Source organism: Fusarium fujikuroi, chromosome FFUJ_chr03, assembly GCF_900079805.1.
Source record: "Fusarium fujikuroi IMI 58289 draft genome, chromosome FFUJ_chr03".
Lineage (NCBI taxonomy): Eukaryota > Fungi > Ascomycota > Sordariomycetes > Hypocreales > Nectriaceae > Fusarium > Fusarium fujikuroi.
In genome coordinates this window covers 2,068,585-2,087,198 of record NC_036624.1, presented here as the reverse complement: position 1 = coordinate 2,087,198, position 18,614 = coordinate 2,068,585, and the positions used below count along the sequence as shown (strand labels likewise).

General features: G+C 48.6%; 5 protein-coding genes; 3 read left to right on the top strand and 2 right to left on the bottom strand.

Annotated features, from left to right (window-relative positions):
• Positions 1-1,249: 1,249 nt before the first annotated feature.
• Positions 1,250-3,220, top strand: FFUJ_02770 (related to triacylglycerol lipase II precursor; the record flags this gene model as incomplete). XM_023574541.1 has 4 exons in its annotated part: positions 1,250-1,331; positions 1,396-1,748; positions 1,801-2,563; positions 2,613-3,220. 4 exons carry the CDS (start codon positions 1,250-1,252, stop codon positions 3,218-3,220), a joined length of 1,806 nt encoding a protein of 601 aa, XP_023427878.1.
• A 360-nt stretch (positions 3,221-3,580) lies between these two features.
• FFUJ_02769 (uncharacterized protein) lies at positions 3,581-6,665 on the bottom strand (the record flags this gene model as incomplete). XM_023574540.1 has 3 exons in its annotated part: positions 3,581-5,034; positions 5,465-5,933; positions 5,985-6,665. The coding sequence occupies 3 exons, from the start codon at positions 6,663-6,665 to the stop codon at positions 3,581-3,583; spliced, it is 2,604 nt and encodes an 867-aa protein (XP_023427877.1).
• Positions 6,666-9,027: 2,362 nt separating this feature from the next.
• Positions 9,028-9,576, top strand: FFUJ_02768 (uncharacterized protein; the record flags this gene model as incomplete). Its single annotated transcript, XM_023574538.1, has 1 exon — positions 9,028-9,576. One exon carries the CDS (start codon positions 9,028-9,030, stop codon positions 9,574-9,576), a length of 549 nt encoding a protein of 182 aa, XP_023427876.1.
• Positions 9,577-9,762: 186 nt separating this feature from the next.
• Positions 9,763-11,568, bottom strand: FFUJ_02767 (Vacuolar fusion protein MON1; the record flags this gene model as incomplete). Its single annotated transcript, XM_023574537.1, has 1 exon — positions 9,763-11,568. The coding sequence occupies one exon, from the start codon at positions 11,566-11,568 to the stop codon at positions 9,763-9,765; it is 1,806 nt and encodes a 601-aa protein (XP_023427875.1).
• Positions 11,569-12,240: 672 nt separating this feature from the next.
• FFUJ_02766 (probable regulator of reproduction DopA) lies at positions 12,241-18,107 on the top strand (the record flags this gene model as incomplete). XM_023574536.1 has 6 exons in its annotated part: positions 12,241-12,340; positions 12,399-12,526; positions 12,579-14,962; positions 15,011-15,246; positions 15,296-16,785; positions 16,806-18,107. The coding sequence occupies 6 exons, from the start codon at positions 12,241-12,243 to the stop codon at positions 18,105-18,107; spliced, it is 5,640 nt and encodes a 1,879-aa protein (XP_023427874.1).
• Positions 18,108-18,614: the final 507 nt, after the last annotated feature.

The window sequence follows — 18,614 nt, the reverse complement described above, 5'->3', positions numbered from 1 at the left end:
GACCCGGAGTCGGCGGCAACAAGATGTCTCCGGTCTTGCTATCAAGAGTTATTGTATTTGCCAGTGACATCGATATTGATCACTATGCACCTGCTATTTTCATAATGATCTGAAGTATAGGCTGGCGAGCGGGTGTAACCTAGATGCGCGCATTTGTCTCTGATTTCCGAGGGGCTTGTAATTAACATTCCTTTGGCCTGCTCCTTGTTGACCTGGTTCGGGAATACTCTGCGAAAACAAACAGGCCATGCCCCCAAAGTGCCAAGAACTGCAGAGCCCAGCCTACTACAGTACTAACCCAGGTCTATCGCCCATGCCGCAACCTGGAACGACTTGGCCCATTGAATGCCTGGATGCCTCTTCCGCATGATGGGAAATTGTGGAATTGGGTCAAGTCTCGACCTCGGACCCGCTACGATATGGGCTATGCTTTGATATCGGCCGAGGACAGGGCAGGGCCAAGGATATCGTGATTTAGCCTGGGTTCCTACAGTAGCGCTGAGATTCGGCCAATGATGGCTGCCACGTTTTTCTTGTCCGTAGCCTGTATCTTTAATACCTACTATCACCAACTGCATCTTACCTGTAATTCCACGGGCTAACTTACCTTGTCGTGATGTTGTCTCCAACTCTGAGGTGCCTTCGCTTAGATTCGCCCCCTCCCAATCCAACCAATAATGCCTCAAGATACCTGGCCATAAGACGGATTCACTCTGGATTCTTGGCTCTTGGCTATACTTTCACCTCTACCTAGCCGCTCGCTGATTTAAAGTACCTGCAGCCCCCCTGCGCGGGTGTGGCGGCCGACTAACACTAAAAAAAAGCAAGGGTCTAAACGGTTTCTTTCAACTTACATGGGCCAGCCAACACTCACTATAGCTACATAGCCCAGTCAGTACCTTTGGTATGGGTAGGCGAGGGAACTCTTGGTATCTTCGTATGTATTAAAGGTCCCCATTGTCAGCTCAATTAGTCTCGTTTCCTTTGTTTCGTATTTCTTTGTCTATTTTATGACCTCGTCTTAATGAAACTGTCGTACCTAAACAGCTCGCCATAACCCGAGGTCTAAAGCCCCTGGTTATTGAACCACCCACATTCAAAACACCAGAGACCGAGTGCCCTCAACTATAATGACAGTCGCTCCGAAACAGCCGGATCATGTCTCCGAAGAAGACTCTGTACATACGCCCAATAACGCGAACAACATTCATGATGGAGCGGCAATAAAAAAACAGCCCAGCCGGAAAAAATGGTTCATAATTGGTGCAGTTGTGTTCTCAATAGTGCTAGTACTGAGCTTGACGCTGGGCTTGTATTACGGACTCAAAAAGGTATGCTGCAACTGATCACCCAAGCACACACAGTCCTTGGCAGTCTGTAAAATACAATCTGAAGCACGACTAAACCTGTGTTCTCCAAAGGAACACAATGTCGATAAACCCGCTGCCAAAGACAACACCGACCAAACTCCCTCTCCACAACCCAGCAATAATCCAGACAACAACTCAGATGACAATGATAATAACAAAGACAAGGGGAAAAGCTCAGATGACGATAAAGAAGAACCCGCAAAGAAGAGAGAAGGCCCCTTTGTGGACCTGGGTTACTCCAAATATCAAGGCAATGTCCTCGAGAGCAACATTCACGAGTATCTCGGTATACGCTATGCAAAAGCCCCAACGGGGGATCTTCGATGGAAAGCACCTGAAGAACCCGAGTCCACAATCGGAACACTAAAAGCTCAAGAGGTAAATGCAATTCAGCTCACATCACGTATCGACAACATCTCATTCTCTATAGTACGCCCCTTACTGTCCAGGAGTCAACGACGGCCTCAGCTCGCGCATTGACGAAGACTGTCTATTCACCAACATATGGACTCCTGCAAATGCAACCTCTGACTCAAAACTCCCCGTCATAGTCTTCTTCCAATCAGGTGGCTACATTAGGAACGCTTCTCCCTACGTGAACGGCACACAGCTCATCTCGGCCTCAAACAACAACATCATCTTTGTAAACTTCAACTACCGTGTTGGCATGCTTGGGTTCCTCGCTTCCAAAGAGGTCAAGGAAAATGGCGACCTCAACGCAGGATTGATGGATCAGAGATTCCTCCTCAAATGGATCCAGAAACACATCGAAGAGTTTGGCGGTGATCCTGAGCATGTCATCCTCCATGGTGAATCTGCCGGTGCCGGATCTGTGGCACTTCAACTCGTTGCATATGGTGGAAAAGACGACGGTCTTTTTGCTGGCGCCATTGCTGAGTCGACATTCATGCCTGGTCTCCCGAGCCCTGACGATCTGCAGTATCAGTATGACCGAGTTGTCAACGCCACAGACTGTGCGGATGCCGACGACACGTTGAAGTGCCTCCGCGGAATCAAATCGGCAGACCTTCAATCCCATAACGCAAAGGCTCCTTTCGACGGCCGCACTTATCGATCCTACTTCTACTGGGCGCCCACTACCGATGGTGACATGTTTCCAGACTTGCCTTCTAAGCTCTACGAGAAGGGCGAATTCGTCAGGGTGCCACTGCTATCGGGCTCTTGTACAAATGGTATGTATCTGGACCCATTTCCATGCCGCACTGCTAATTCCATACTTAGAGGGATCCAACTATGCCGTCAACGCAGGCAGCTCAGATCAGTTCATACGCTACATGCAAAATGAATACCCCTATTTGACCACAGATGACACCAAGACCATTCTCGACCTCTATCCACAAGAGCCCAGGATCGCAAAACACGATACTTGGTTCCCCTCAGCCTCGCGTGCATACGGCGAAGCAACCTTCATATGCCCTACAAACAACATCCTCAACGCCTTCGCTGAGCACGCCGACCCCAAGACCATCTGGTCCTATCGCTATAATGTTGCCATTGAAGAGCTCACCAACGACGGCTATGGCGTTCCCCATGTCTCCAATGCGCCCGCCGTCTTTGGCCCTGATATGACTGCTGCCAAAGCTGGGCCCAGCTATCGCACTTACAACGCGCCCATGATCCCTATTGTCCAGAACTACTGGATCAGTTTTGCCCGTAGCTTCGACCCAAACACTCACCGTGACGAGGATGCTCCTCGATGGGAGAACTGGGGTGATGACCAGCGGCGTCTAGTTTTTCAGTTGAACAACAACACCATGGAGAGTGTGGACAAGGGCCAACGGGAGCGATGCGAGGCCTGGTTAGATATGAGTGGCTCAACCAAGCAGTAATGATCTTCACGACTTTGATTACATCACGATTCACAAGCATTTATTTTACCGGATATACTTGATACCCATGTCATATATATAATACATCCACTCACATTCACCCTGCCGACTCAATGTGATCTCCTAGACTAGTTGATTTCGTTCATCACCGTGATTGCCCTGAACCAAGTAATCGTATGTATCATCTAATGCTATTTCTGCCTCAAGTTGCTCAACATATCAATGCTTAGCATAATGCCGTTATGCTTCATGCCACCCAAGGAACATGTTCAACTACCAACAAAATAACCGCCCTAACATTCAGTTATGGTAGTTGATAGTCTCATCCTGGTTGAATTTAACGGGAAAAAGGTCACCATGTTACCGTTCAGAACCCGAATCTCGAGATCGGCTCAGTGTCCGTCGCATTAAGGCTTGGACAGCCTTCTTTGCTTCTGCTGCCCAGCGCTTCACTCGACGTGTTCTATTGCGTATTCTCTGTGGCAACATTACACTCGGTGTTAGCATAGAATCTTCAAAAGAGCTGCCTTGAGTAATCTCAGATCGTAACGGTGTAGGGTCGCTAAGGTTGGCTGGGCCTCTTGGTCTTTTCCGCATGTTCGTCGGCGAAGCCCGGTGTCGAAGAAAAGACGACTTGTTCCTCATGGGTTTTGAATAGAGAGTTCTGTCAAAATTCTTCCTTATGAAGTTCTTCCCCGAATATAGTGTTTTGTCAAAGTCCCATCTGTCGAATATGCCAAACCCGCTATCAAACTTTGGTTGATTCACTAATTCCGCAGTTACTATACCCTTAGTTGAAGGGGGATAAGGAATATCAAACTGGTCAGACAGCTGCCGCGAAGGTCCTCGGAGAGATCCTTCGTCGATATTAGAGAGTCGCTTATCAACACCAAACTGGGCGAGTTGCTCTTCCAGTGCTTCCCTAAAGCTGGATCGATCTGTAAAAGCGTCTCTGTGAGGAAAATTATTTAACTCTAAGAGAGAGCTGTACTGCTTTAAAGGGCTGTTTCGCACGATTGTTACATCAGGGCCCATTAGCTTATTGCTCATTCGACTTCGAGACACTTTGAGTCTGAGTCTTGGCTTGATATGATTACTGGAGCTTCTCTCAGGAATGCCCGGAGAATCAAGGCTCCATTTGCTCTGAAGCCCTGACTTAGACGACCTTAGACGAACTTTGAACCGAGAGGGATTGGACTGGGTTGGATAGTAAGATAGCTTTGCCGAGTCATTGGTCCTTGATACTGGGTTTGAAGACATCCTATCCACACCCACTTTAGACTCCAGGCGAATAGCATTATTAGCAGGACTGCTGGCATACATCGTATATGCTTGGGCTGCGGTATGTCTAGTCGAGCTCCAACATTGGAGGTCGGGATTGTATTGTGCTTCATCGGGTAACGGTGGCAGAGCCTTCATCAACTGCGGAATGCTGTTTGTGACCCTCAGCTGATGTGCTGGTGAGATTGGGTTGGGTGAAAGAATCCCAGCGCCGATATTTGCTTTTGGCACGTCCTGGGGCGCGTCCTGTTTCGGGAGGACCACCTCGTTCTTATTCGTGATCTTAATGTTTGTATTGGCGGGGGTTCGGCGATGATGCGCCCCATGGAGCTTTGGACTCATAGAGACCGCTTCTTCGTTTCCCATATGTAACGAAGGCTCGTCTGGGCATCGAGCTTCCGCCGTTGGCAGAACGGGGGGAGGACTTGCCCGAACAGTGTCATGTTTACCAGATCCCTTCTCTTTTTGGCTACCCTCCCAAACCCAATCGCCTTCGCTGGTATCGATAGATAGTACGGGAGAGCCGCACTGGGCTAGAGTGGAAGTCATCAGGTGGCTTTCCTTTGGCTGCTCTCCTCGAGGTTTTGTATCAATGTCGCGTATTTCAGGCCCTATAGTTGAGATATCCGAGGTACAGCAGGGTTCGGGGAAACTTGAAAGCCCACCATTGTAAGTATCTGGTTGCTTTTGCTAAAAGCGGTTGTCTTCCAGCTTCTCCGTTGCTGGTTGCTCACAGACCGGCTGCATTGGAGATTGTTGGGTTCTTTTGATAGAGATCGGAGTTTCCTTGCAACTAGAATTAATATCGGAATCATAAAATTCTTGCCGCTTAGGACTGGACGCATGCAAGTTGCCATACATAGGCACCGAAGCTACCTGGGTTTGTTTGCTTTCAGGTAAAGCTGAGTTTCCATAAGAATCTAAACTTGTTAGTTTCATCAAACTCATCAGCAAAAGGCATACCTTTGAAGCTGGCCGGGGGCGCCGTATCTGTTTCCTCCATGTCATCTCTCCTCAATATGCCGATAGTATGTCCTTGAGGAGAGCTAATTGTGGACGCATACTCAAATTCGCACGGGAATCCTTTATCAAACTCTTCGGTATAATCGTAGTAGAACGAGCTTGGTGAACGAAGAGGTTGCATGGTATCGTCCGGGGCCCTGCCGTGATACATGTCCACGATGGAAGTCAAACTCGCAGATCGAACACTGTGGTCGCCAGGCATGTACTGAAGGTATGGAGATTTTGATGGCGGATATCCCGCACCGCTAGGTCTTCTTGACGGATTGGCCCTTGAACCGTAATAAGGTGCGGATGACGAGCGCGGGGGTAATGAAGACATTGATCGGCTGAATTCGGGCCTCAAGGATAAGGGAGGATATCGTCGATGCTTGCGATAACCCCTATGCATGTGAGAACTGTAGTTCATGCGCTATTAACCATCAGCCTGGGGTTGATTGTGAGAGAAGGAAGAGTTACTGACATGCGAAGACCTGTCAATCTCAACCATTCTCCGGTGATCAATGAGACCGTTATCTGTCACTGCTGGAGAAGAAGGCCGGACACCAGGCCGTCTCAGACGTGTGGGATATGGAAATGGTGAGCGAGGGCGCTGATGGCCATTATTACTTTGTTGACTGTGAAAGGTACCGGATGATTTAAAAGAAGGAACCCGTCTTGAACTGCACGTTGTCAAAGAGTGTGTTCGCTGGCCCTCCGACGCGGGAGAAAAAGACCTGGGATGAGGAACCCCAGGAGAGCCATATAATGAAATGATCTCGGAAGTCGTGTCTCGATACGAGGGTAGCGATCTACGGTCGTCCCGAATTGGACCGTACTTATCTTCATCGTAATAAGGGCGAGCTGGCCGCCTCGCCCTTTTATGACCAACTCTTGTGCGAGGGGGTCGAGATGTATTTGAAGGTAAACCAGAATTGATGGAGTAGATACCAAGATCTCCGGTCTCCGTTGTCGTCTTCAGCATGCTCTCTAAAGGTCCGGTAGAGCGGAGGAGAGCCGAAGTATCGTTCAAGCTCTGGAAGGGTAGTCGTGGTTGAGAAGGAGACCGCAGCCTCGGGGTAGTGGAACGTCTTTCATGAGATTGATAGGCGCTGTTCAGTGAAGCTTGGCTGACTGACCTGTATCTGGAACCACCGAGGTCCATGATCACCCGCTAACAACTTGACGCTGTCGCTGCATGGAAGGCAAATGGGGGAATAAGATAGACAATGAATATTCAACTGATCATTTACCGATCAGGAGACCAAGAAGACCAAGAAAGTCGGAGTAGGTGATTAAAAGCCAAAATGGCAATAGTCACAGGCAAAAGATGGACACATTCTCGGGCGAATGATTATTAGCAAAGACGAAGTATTGAGAACTGATGGAAGTTGAGGTCATCTTGCGGCAAGGATCCTTCCTTCGGACAGGAATTACCTACTAAAGTATGAGGAGTCTAATGCTGGAATCCTTCCTATCTTCAAAGAGGCACGCTCTTGCGATCACACCTGCACTTACCATTATTTGAATTGGAGGATCGGTCTTGATCTTGCTATCTCTGATGAATATGAAGGAAGAGTTATCTACAATTAGCACCTACCTACCTTACATTGTTGTGGTTTGTAGGGAATACCAATCTAGGAGGCAACTTCCTAGGTGTCCAGTGTACCTACTTTAGGTAGGCAGTCAGTACCTTGGATTCCACACTTTGTAGACAGGCTGGGGCAGGAAGGGCAACAGTGCCAAAGTTGAGGCCGCAGAGACAGCTTCTTCCACGTGACATTCAACGAAGTCATCACCAAGCTACTATAACTACCGCAGGGGAGGCAGGCCACCTTCGGATACTTACACGACCTAAGCAACGAAAGTATACAGAGTAGTAGTTGAGTAATCTAGTCTAAGCTTGAGGACTCTTTACTTTGTTTGTTTTGGCATCCTCTATTTAAGTCTCAAGTTTTCTTGCTTACAAAGTTGTTGTTGACTGTGGTGTGCTTGCCCGGAGATAAAGACCCACCTCCAAAGGTCTGTTTCAACGACGGCGTTAAAGATCGACAACATTCTTGCCACCTATGCGATTGTAATGATATGAAACGCCACGAGATGAAGGAAGGCAATGAGTGTTGACGTTTCGGTGCCACAAATAGGATGTTCACTCGTCAATGAATGTATATGGACGTGGGTGGCGCTGATTGCTCCTTCGTAAAGAGCAGCATTGGGCGTCAAGATTTATGCCAACGCACTGACTCATACGAATTGGTTCACTAACATAACAAGCCTATCATGCCTAATAAGGCATTATCAATTCCCTAACAAGTTGAAGGTGTCCGTGCGATAGACTAACATCTCGGCCACCTTCACCGCCGATAAGGGCTCAGGTGCATCACGAATCTCAATATGAGAGACCGATCACGGGTTTCTATTATTGTCATGCGAGTTCCGGAAATAATTAACTGTAATAACGCGTGCATAAGCATAAGTCGAGAGCTCTCCGAGTCATCTCCGCAACCGGTATCCTAGGTCTAGACTCAATTTCATGCCATTGGCATCTTCAAAAGGGTGTCCTCCGTGTGTAGCGTGACTCACCAATTTCGGACACGTCCAAAGGCAAAGCAGTTTGCGACAACCCTTGGCAAGGGACCTGGACCCGGGAGTGTGAGGACGGGACCGGAACCCCGTACCGAAAACGGGCTGCCGCATAGAGTCTAACTCAAACATCTGACTCGGCAACAGGGTTCAGTTGGCTCGACGGGTCAAGAGTGGCTCTTCTTGAATTGTTTCCCACCAAAAACGTCAATTAAATGCCTGGATTTGGTTAACACTGGTAGGTGGGCTGGGCTATAATACGGGATCAAGAAAGTGATCATCTTGGAGATGTCTGTAGATCATCGAGGGGAGCGAAATTCTGTGGAAGAAAGAAGCCCAATTTTTCATTCCAAGGTTTATCATTGAGGTACCGCCATCAAAGGGATCATCTGTTTCTTCAGATTTAAGCCTAAAATGTTGGTGGAAAGTTTGATGTTTCTATTGTTACTCTTGGTGTGTGGGTTCTATCACAACTCAAATGCCTCGGCCACCCTTCAAGATTTTCCGTCCTTGTGGACGACTCTAGCCGGCAGAGCCTGGCAATCTCTGTCATTCAACTGGTCACCGTACCATCCCCGCAGTTTGTGAAGCCCACTTAGTTGGCTCCATGATTGCTTGTCCAAGCCTAGTCAGGGGTCTATCGCACACTTGGACTTGTTTGAGCTCTAGCTAATGTCGGATGCACATGTTTAACGGGCCTTTGAATTTGAACAAAAGGGAACCTTTTGCCTTCTCGCCCGGCTCTAGAAAGTCAACAAAGCATCAACGATAAACAACGTCCTTTTCTCAGCTCTGAGCTTGGAGGATAAGCAAATTTTTTTATTCTTATCCCCGATCCTCAGCGGACGTGTATCAATTCTTATAACAGTGTCAATATCGACACCTTCCAACACCCAGTCTCACCACACCAAACATTCAGTACCGGTTTCAGTTTGTCTTACACAATGCCGGATCGAAGGCCCGTCCTCACTCTCCCACTCCCAGCTCGGGATCCCTTTGAATCTCAACGACCTGGGTCATCACTTCAAAGCCCTTCAATACGCAGCCCCCGATTTCATGAAGACTTCGATGCACCTTTCTCGTTGGATATCATGAACGCATCGAGAACAACTCTCGCAACCGACACCATGAGTTTTCCTTCGACTGGCACAACTAGCCGTAACAGTTTTGGCTGTGATGGTGACCGACCTTCACCCCTTCAGCATCGCAATGCCTCCTGGGAATCAGAGACTAAGCGTCGGTCAAAGGTCAATGATCGCATCCTGGAGTGGGCGAAGAGATCATGGGGGGCTGTACGCACGCGGCCCAGCTCCAAGGATGACCCCAAGGACGACTATTTTGAGGGTCACTCAGCCCAGAGCCCAACAAGCGATATAACGTCGCATTCAACAGATAATATCACGCCCTCAGAGCCCGGCGGCGGCCGAACTACCCACGACAGTCAAGTGTTTGCTGTCACTGGGTTGCCAAGTTCGAAGGGAGGATCGAAGTGATGAGTTGAAAAGGATTTCACATACCCTTATCTTAATTATTAATGAGGTGGGAAGGCTAGTAACGAATAATGTCGGCGTTAGGAGGCACTTTGTTTCTGCTCGGCTCCATGAGATGACCGATTGCAAGAACAAGGGTCTTGAATTTTAGGATTACCGAGGAACCAGACCTCAATAGGAGGATTGCCCTCAGAATACACCACCGCCAATGATGAAAAGGCGCTCTTCTTCCCTCTTGGCCCACTGGATAATCTTGTTCGCTCCTTGCGTAATGGTCGCTCTCGACACATTAGGCCCAGCAACACAGTAAAACTCAAACACAGGTGTGGTCCAGGCCAATGAGGTTGCATCATCTCCAACAGCGTGCAGAACTTTGAGATGCGAGTGTTTGGCGTGAATGGATGCATGGAGCTCATGATACACCGTCATCAATCTCCTGCGCTCAACAAGACCAGTAAAGTGCGGCTCCAATGACGCCATGCAGAATTGTACATTGGCCCGCGACTTGTAAAGGAAGTGGCTGACTTGGCTCCCGGGGGCAATTTCGTGTATTTTTGGTCGACCAAGGCGGGTGGCGTTTTGAATAATAGCCAATGTCCCATTTTTGGCAAGCTGCTGGGCGACGTTGTCCCGCATCTGCTTCAACTCGAAGAAACTCTCACGATCAGTGCTTACGAGGATCATTGCGATTTCTTCTTCTGACGAGCGCCCTTGTGCCGCTGCAGGAGAACTAGCTTGATCCCCAGAAGTGCCGTCAAAGAAACTGACGTACATGTAAAGATAACCTTTGTTGTTGAAAGCGGGAAGGCAAATGGGGATCCAGTTCTCTCCACCACCACCCTTGATGCCGTCGCTCTCGAAGAGCATATTGAAAATAAGTTGCAGGTCGCTGGGATGAAGTGAATGCCGGCGAGGCCGAATGACGCTGACAAGTTTCCCACCAGCCACAATTAGACCATACAGCAACTTGTCTGTACGCAATTTGAGGAAAGTATTATTGATTGCATGCCGCTGAGACTTCCGAAGCCGGAGGCATTCCAAGGATCCAAGCAAAGCGGAAGCAGATCCCTTTGTGAACGTATCAGCCAGAGAAGACAGAAGACCCTCAGTCCCTTCGAGAGGCTTTCGCAAGTCAGTTGACGGTCGGTTCGCAAAAATATGAGTTAGTCTGGGCAAGGTTAGTGTTGACAAGATTTGCATATATAGCGCATCCAATTGTGCCTGTATCTGCGAGTCGCTTTCGCCCAGCTTGCTGATAGCGACAAAGTAGAGCGGACCTTTGGTCAAGACAACAAAACGGGTATCCCCAGCAGAAAAAGCCTGAAGGGGATTCATGGCACCTTCATAGAATGAAATGATGGTTTGAACAACGCCCATGGAGGAGTTTATCAGACTTAGATCTCCATAGCGGCTCCAGATGGGCTTTCCGGCTGATGACAGAATCAGATAATGCTTCAGTTTCGACTTCCAGAGATGCAGAATGTCAGATTCAACATCTTCGCCATAATCCTCCGGTAGAGAATTGAACTCGTGATGAAACTCAGCGAATCGGTCGTATGCGCCTACTCTGCCTTTCTCGAAAGGAAGAACAGTGGCCGACTGAGTTCGCAGCATTTTCCAAGCTGGACTCTTCTTATGTAGTTCACCGGCAAGTAGACTTGCGATATCGCCAGCAGGTCGCATTGTTGGTGCAAAACTCATGATGCTAGCAGCGTCGTCTGCCTCACCGCTGCCACTACTCTCCTGTCGATTTGGGGAAGCATGATCACCCTCAGCGGGGCTTGGGAGCGAGTCGGGACCAGGAGTGGAAAATGTCCCTCGAGATCCATCAGGAAAAGAGAGCGTCTGTATTTCAACAGGAGTTATCGCCGTGGTAGCATGGGCTTGCAGAGAGGCTGTGTCGGTAGCGCTCGTTGACGGCCGAGGCGGTAGAGGTGGACGATAGTCTTCGTTTGTGGGAGATGCTGGCTTTTGGCTCATTTTATCTGACTCCATGATTGCGGCGGATAGCTCACTCGTCGCATTTCTTGGCCGAGAAGCCTTTCAGGGGGGGAGATGGAAGAAGACTTAATTTTGCCAGAACCGTACGATCTGGAAATCCTCTGAAGGTATGAGGCGATGCCATTATGCCATCTTGGGAGGCCGCAAATGATCACGAAGCGATGATATCGACAAAAAAAGAGGAGGTCAAGAGTTTCATGGGGGGCTCTTGTGACGTTGTATAATGGTGCCAAAATAAACTGGTCTAAAAGCTATAAAAAATAGACTAATTTTACATAAGTCTTTTCATCACTTAGATAAGAGGTCGGGTCCTATCTGGGTAGGTAAGCTTTAGGTTCTTGCTTCCCTTTCCATGGGGGGACATGACGTGCTGTAGCTGCTACAGCCTTGCACTAGCCGGTCTAAGGCTCAGAAGCTTGAACCAATCAGAGCCCTCCACACTCACAGAGCTCCGCCAACTTCAGGGTGGCTTCAGTGGGTGCAGTTGAAGCTACCTATATGCTCCACGTAGCCTTCTGATTGGGATCTGATTACGACGATTCATAAACGACCCTGTAGACCACTTTTTGCGACCCTTAGCTTCTAGCGATGCCTTTTGCTGCTATCGCAACACGATAGGATACCCGATGTCCTTGATTTCACCTATAAGTGCATATTTCACTAGCCATGGCTCTTGAGCCCGGTTCCGGTCGCCGCTCAGTGTCTCCCGAGAGCTCGGGTCGAGAATCACCTATCCCACGCCAATGGAGGAACCAGCTGGGCGAAGGTGGGTGTGCGCCTTTGATACTGAGAGAAATTGGACCACTTTCTGACTCACAGCGCAGAAGATTATGCCATCAAGGATAAATCTTATCGCAAATATGCACATGCAGTTGATAGGGCACTTGTCTTGTTCGAGACAGCCTTGGAGGAATGGGCAGACTACATTTCGTTCCTGAACAAACTTCTCAAGGTATGATATATGAGGAAATTACCAAGCCGTATACGTTAATAACGGATCCCAGGCTCTCCAAGCTCGCCCCAAGTCGATCAATGCCATCCCATCCAAAGCGACTGTTGCGAAACGACTCTCACAGTGCCTCAATCCCTCCCTCCCGTCTGGCGTGCACCAAAAAGCTCTCGAACTGTATAATCTGGTATTCTCGGTCATTGGTAAAGATGGTCTATCGAGAGACCTACCTCTATATCTGCCAGGATTGGCCACAGTACTCTCCTTTGCTTCGCTGTCAGTAAGGGCACCATATCTAGATCTCCTGGAACGGCACTTCCTTGGCATCGACCCTCGATCACTTCGCCCAGCAATGAAATCTATAATACTCGCTCTGCTTCCTGGCCTTGAAGAGGAGACAAGTGAAGACTTTGACCGAACACTGCGCCTTGTGGAGAGTTTCAAGCATGCCATTAGACCCTCATATAGCGAAGGAATCACCAATCAGCATTCCTCAGGTGATGCTTTCTTTTGGCAATGTTTCTTCCTAGCATCGATAACCAGCCAGAGTCGTCGCTCTGGGGCACTTGCGTACCTGGTACGCTCTCTGCCACCCTTGGGGCCAAGGGCAGCCCCTGACCCGAATAAGTCAGCGACATCGCAAAGCGATGGCGATGAAGACACTAAAAGCAAGCTCGCGGAGGTCGTTACATCCCCTGAGCCGGGGCTCTTGTTGCGTTGCTTTGCGAGTGGCCTTTCTGATGAACAGCTACTAATTCAGCGCGGCTTCTTAGACCTCCTAGTTTCTCATCTCCCGCTAAATGCTCATGTTATTCAGTCTCGAGTAAAGCCGGACGACCTTGAACTACTGCTCAAAGCGGCTGTTGGCGTAGTCACTCGGCGCGATATGAGTTTGAACAGGCGCCTTTGGGCGTGGTTGCTGGGGCCTGAACCAGCCGCTGAACATGAAGCCAGCGGCGACAATTCATCAAGCCCTCCTGCTGACCAGCATGTCTTCTTGGCTTCAAAGACCAACTATTTCGAAGAATTCGGATTGCAACCCCTAACCAAGGCTATCCTGCAAATGATTGAAAGCAATTCTCATAATACAGCTAGTGAACGCGCCAAGCCTTACAGAATATGCTTGTCTTTGATGGATCGATGGGAAATTGGCGGCTTGGTTGTCCCTGAGGTTTTTCTGCCTATTATCGAGAGCGTGCGTCGATTCAAGGATATTGCCTCAAACAAGACAGAGTTTAACGAAGTCTTGCGGAGTGCTAGCGTCTTCTTCGACGGTATCGAGAGCGGCCTCATCTACGGTGAAATTGCTGCACTTCTTGCCCAAGCTTTGGGTCCTGGAGCTCTCAGTCCACCCGAGCGCAACGACAAACTCTCCCTTGCCAACTTTATCTTGTCCAACTTCAACGTGCGGGAGGAGGAGATGGTCACAATTCATGCACCTCTGTGCTGTCTGACAGCATTGGCTATGCTCCAAGACTTCAAAGAGCGTGTTTCTGCTAAGAACCATTTGGATCCGCAAATGTTCTACCTTTCTACTCAAGCACTGAGTGTTGCCATGTCGCTCTTGGAGCTTGTTCCGGAGAGGGTCTTTCCTGTGATCAACAACGACTCAGAGAATAGAAGCAAAAGTCTGCCGACAAACGTGGAGATTTTGAAGAAGTCACAGAGCTTTTATGTCAACGAGCAGGGTAATATTGAGGCGTCTGCCTCCCCCTTTAATGCTTTGACTATAGGACGAGCTATCATAGAAAAGGCTGCTCAATTTGTCTGCCAGGACCTAGGATCATCTGAGACTGATCTCAATGCTTGTATTCGGCTACTCGTTCTTGTAATCCACAAGACCCCAAGAACATACGAAGGCAAGGAGGTGGAACTCCTGCAACTCATGCTTGAACTTCTTGAACACCCAGATATTATGGCATTTTCGTCCTTCTCGGCTATCCTGCAACTGTCTACTCAGCTTTACTATGCTGAGAGGATCGAGACAGCACAATTATCAAGTCTGGTGCCCCTCTTGGTCCGGCATGCCTGGTTTTACCTGTCAGCATCTGAGCCAAAATACCATGTCGAAGCAGTCAGAGGTTTATGGCAACTGCAGTCGGCTCTATCCACATCCAATCGTGATATTGAAGCAGCATTGTCCAGTCTTATCATCTCACAAGAGACCGCTCGTCTGGGTGCCATCGAGGCGGTTGACAAAGGCCGTGCTTTGAGTGTGCTATGGTCACATACTTTACAAGATAATGTTTCGCCTGAGCGTCGAGGTTCTAAAACCCCGACACAGGATATGAAAAGCCTCCCGCGCCTTGCGGGAGCCGACAACTACGAGATTATGCTCACACAGCCAGTATTCCTCATCCTTGATGCCCTACAAGATGATCGGACACCCTTATATATGACAGTCAAGGCGTGGCTTAACACAATGCTGGGGATTGATAGGTAAGTCTCAGTTCTGATAATTTGGAAAATACTGCTAATGAATACCAGACTCTTTTTGTTATTCATTTCCAGGTTATCCGACATACCTTTCTTACAGACCCTAACACAGAATGACGAGAAACCCAATCAAGATCAATTGTCATTCTCCGAGGACGCGGATCTGGATCTTTCTCTTTACTACCTCAGAACACTTTCAAATATATTGACGTGCGCTGGAGATATTTCATGGACCGTGCTGTCATCCAAGCATGTTTCCTTTCATGGTCAGCATATGCAAATCAGTTGTAAGTCACTCATTTATACATGTGTAACTTGAAATTGACCGGATGAAAGCTGGAGGCGAAGAAAATGAGATGACATTGCAAGAGTTCTTTATTCGCGTATGCATGAGGTGCATAACGGCCAACTCCCCTGACAATGCTACTAAGGAGTTTGTAGATCGTGTCAACCAACTCTACAGATACGCACTCAGCCTTCTGCATAAGTTTCTCCTCAGTCCTTTTGCCGCCTCCTTATTAGCTCAGCGCCTTGAAAATGTACTCATCGATCGACTCGAAAAGTCTCTTCAAGGCTCAGATGGATATGTGCAGGTTCTTTTGCTTGATGTTGTTTATGATACACTCAAGCTTAGAGATATCGGCCCGGCTGACGTTCCAACTTCCCCTATATCTGAAAGACGGCCATCTTCGTTCGACCCAAGGGGAAGCCGGCCATCACTTTCAGTGCCAGAGGCCCGGAGAATCTCGCCACCGCCACCTCAACTTCTCCAGTGCCTGCAAGATGGTCTCAGCTCACCCAGTAGCCGCCCGGTCCTAGACAGCTGGGTTGCTTTCGTGTCCGAATGCTTGCCGCTATACTCCGATTCTATCTTCCAGGTACTCATTCCCTTAGTTGAGACACTTTGCAGAGAAATCGGTATAACCTTCACCAACTTACGAGAAACCTTCTCCTCCAATGCACTATCTCCTGGTAGCGAGAAATCGTCGCCTGAGTCTACCCTCATTTTCCTCCTCAATGGCCTCGAGCAAGTTCTGGCACGGGCACATCAACAGCTCCTGAGCGAGGAAGCTCGGACACAGGTGGTAAAGAGCCCGGATCAGCCCCAGTCTCTCTTCGGAAGCATGGTGTCAAACGTGTGGCAATCAGATACCCCCCAGTCTCGCAGTGCTACAGCAAATGACCGACTGACAGTCCATCTGGCGTTCCAGGATGCTGTCCGTATCTGTTACAAGATTTGGACATGGGGTCAGGGCAATGACTCAAGCAAGCAAGATCAAGGCTCCTTTGGGTCATTCACTTATACATCCTTGCGGATGCGTAACCGTGCTAGGAGATTACTTGAACATCTCTTCGCTGCAGAGAATCTCCAGTGCCTGGAGACAGTCATTGCTCTATGGAAACAATCAACTGATGGCGTTGAGTCGACCCAGGTCTTCAATATGCTTTCTGCGTTGGAGGCATGCCGGCCCAAGCACTGCATGCCTGCATTGTTCAATGCTATCTACCGGAGGACTAGTACCGGTGCCGTTGAGACTGCATCTAAGTCCACGATGACAATATCTCTCCAAGACACCGATCTTGTCTGGTTCCTTGTGGAATATACAAGGACACTGGATGATGATGCCATGGACGAGATATGGCAGGATTGCATGGCCTTTCTCAAAGACCTTCTCACGAATCCATTCCCACATAGACAAACATTGCCAAACCTCTTGGGATTTGCTGCTCTTTTGGGCGAGAAAGTTGACAACACCAACTTTGGAGAACAGAGAAGGATGAGAAAGGAGCTAGGGGCATGTTATATCCTCATTTATAACCTGCGCGTTTGCTAACATCGTTATAGGACACTTTTATCCGTCTTCTTGCTGCTTTTTTCACTACAAGACCTGTGGCGTTCACAGACTCAACAACATCGGGCGGTGGTGTTCCTAAATCCGACTCTGGGAACTCCCTGAACGGAGCCAGCGAAGGGCCAGATGACATTATCTCTATATTGGCCTCCATCGTTCCAAAACTGACAAAAATTTTGGTTGAACCTGACAGAGTCCTCGCTGCTGCGGCCACTATCTCTACTAACGTTATCGGACCAACCCTAAGGGCCAAAGGATTCCCTGACATAGTATCGAAGAACACGATGTGTCTTCTACACGAATTATCACGAGTCCACAATAACCAGAAGAATTGGAAGAAGGATGTCGGTGATGCTTTTAATGACCCCAAGTTCTTTGGCATGGATCTTGATTTGGCCAAGGAAGACTGGCTGCCGCTGTTAAGACAGTGGACTCTCACTGACAAGGAGAAGATGCCAGAGATCGTGGGTCGCATTAATGCCCCTTCTACGGCCGGCATCGTGTTTGGCGTTGGAGCAACTTCAGCTCGCCTCGAAGCTGATCGCAAGACGCAACTCAACCTCCGGAGAATTGCCACATTGATTCTTGCGGGCTCTGAAGACGCATTTGTTTCGGATCTGTCGGAGATATTTAGCAAACTGGCCGAGCTTTTGAGCGCGTCGTCAACATCCTCGCCATCATCAACGACAAGAGCGGATATCTACATTGTATTCCGTGCACTGGCTTTGAGAACTAGTGCTATCCATTTAGGCATGCTATGGCCAGTTGTCAACGCCGAGATTCATGCAGCAATATCTTCTGTTGCTGCACCCGACAACAGCACTGCTTCTGACACTTACACCAACGCTTCGGTTTTGCAGGCCTGCAAGCTTTTAGATCTTTTGATCTGTGTGGCACCGGATGATTTCCAGCTTCATGAATGGCTCTTCATCACTGACACTATCGATGCCGTGTATCGGCCATCCACCTATCAACCTGTAGCCCTTGTCGACGAGCTATCGGATGAGCTCGGAGCTTCCGTCAATAGCTCGGGCTTCCAATCCTCTTCCGTCGTTAACTCAGTGGCACGTGGCTCATCTCGACGACCCCTTCTCGGACCAGGTGGCATTAATGATGATGTCAGCCTTGATAGAAAGGATGAGCTGGTGGCGAAGGTACTCCGGCCCTTCTTTGGACAGCTTAGCATCTTTGCCTTTGAGTCTACTTACGCAATGGGCCGACTTGATCGAGATGCCTGTATTTCAAGCTTATTGAAGGATATTTTTGATGAGAGGAGTATAGTTAGGGCATTGTAGAGGTGATAACTCATGTATAACAGCGGGGAGATGGATTTCACAGAGTGGATATTCTCTCTCTAGCGACCTATCTGTTGAAAAAAACAAAAAAAAAAAAAAAACCAAAGATTCAAAAAGAGAGTTAAACTGTCTAAACATATGTAAGTGGGTTCAAAACCTGTCAAGCCTTGACGGCCACTGTGCAAAGTGATATCTCGTGAAACCTGACCCCGCCCCGGGGAGCAGGAAAATATAAGACCTAAGAAGAGTATGCCAGAATAAACTCAGTAAAGAGTCCCCTAAGCTCAGGCTAAGTTGCCCAAGTCTTTTCATCACTTAGGATAAAGGCCTCAAGTTTTCTTGCCTTACCCCTGCCCCGAGATCATCTAGACCTACAACAAGATATCTCGATAATGCGCCTTGAAGTGCTCCGCTTCATCTCCGTTCAGCCGTTTGAAAAGGAGAAAACCAGAAAAATAAAAGCACCAGGCCCAACACAAAAGCTTCATCCTCTGGCTACGGAACACC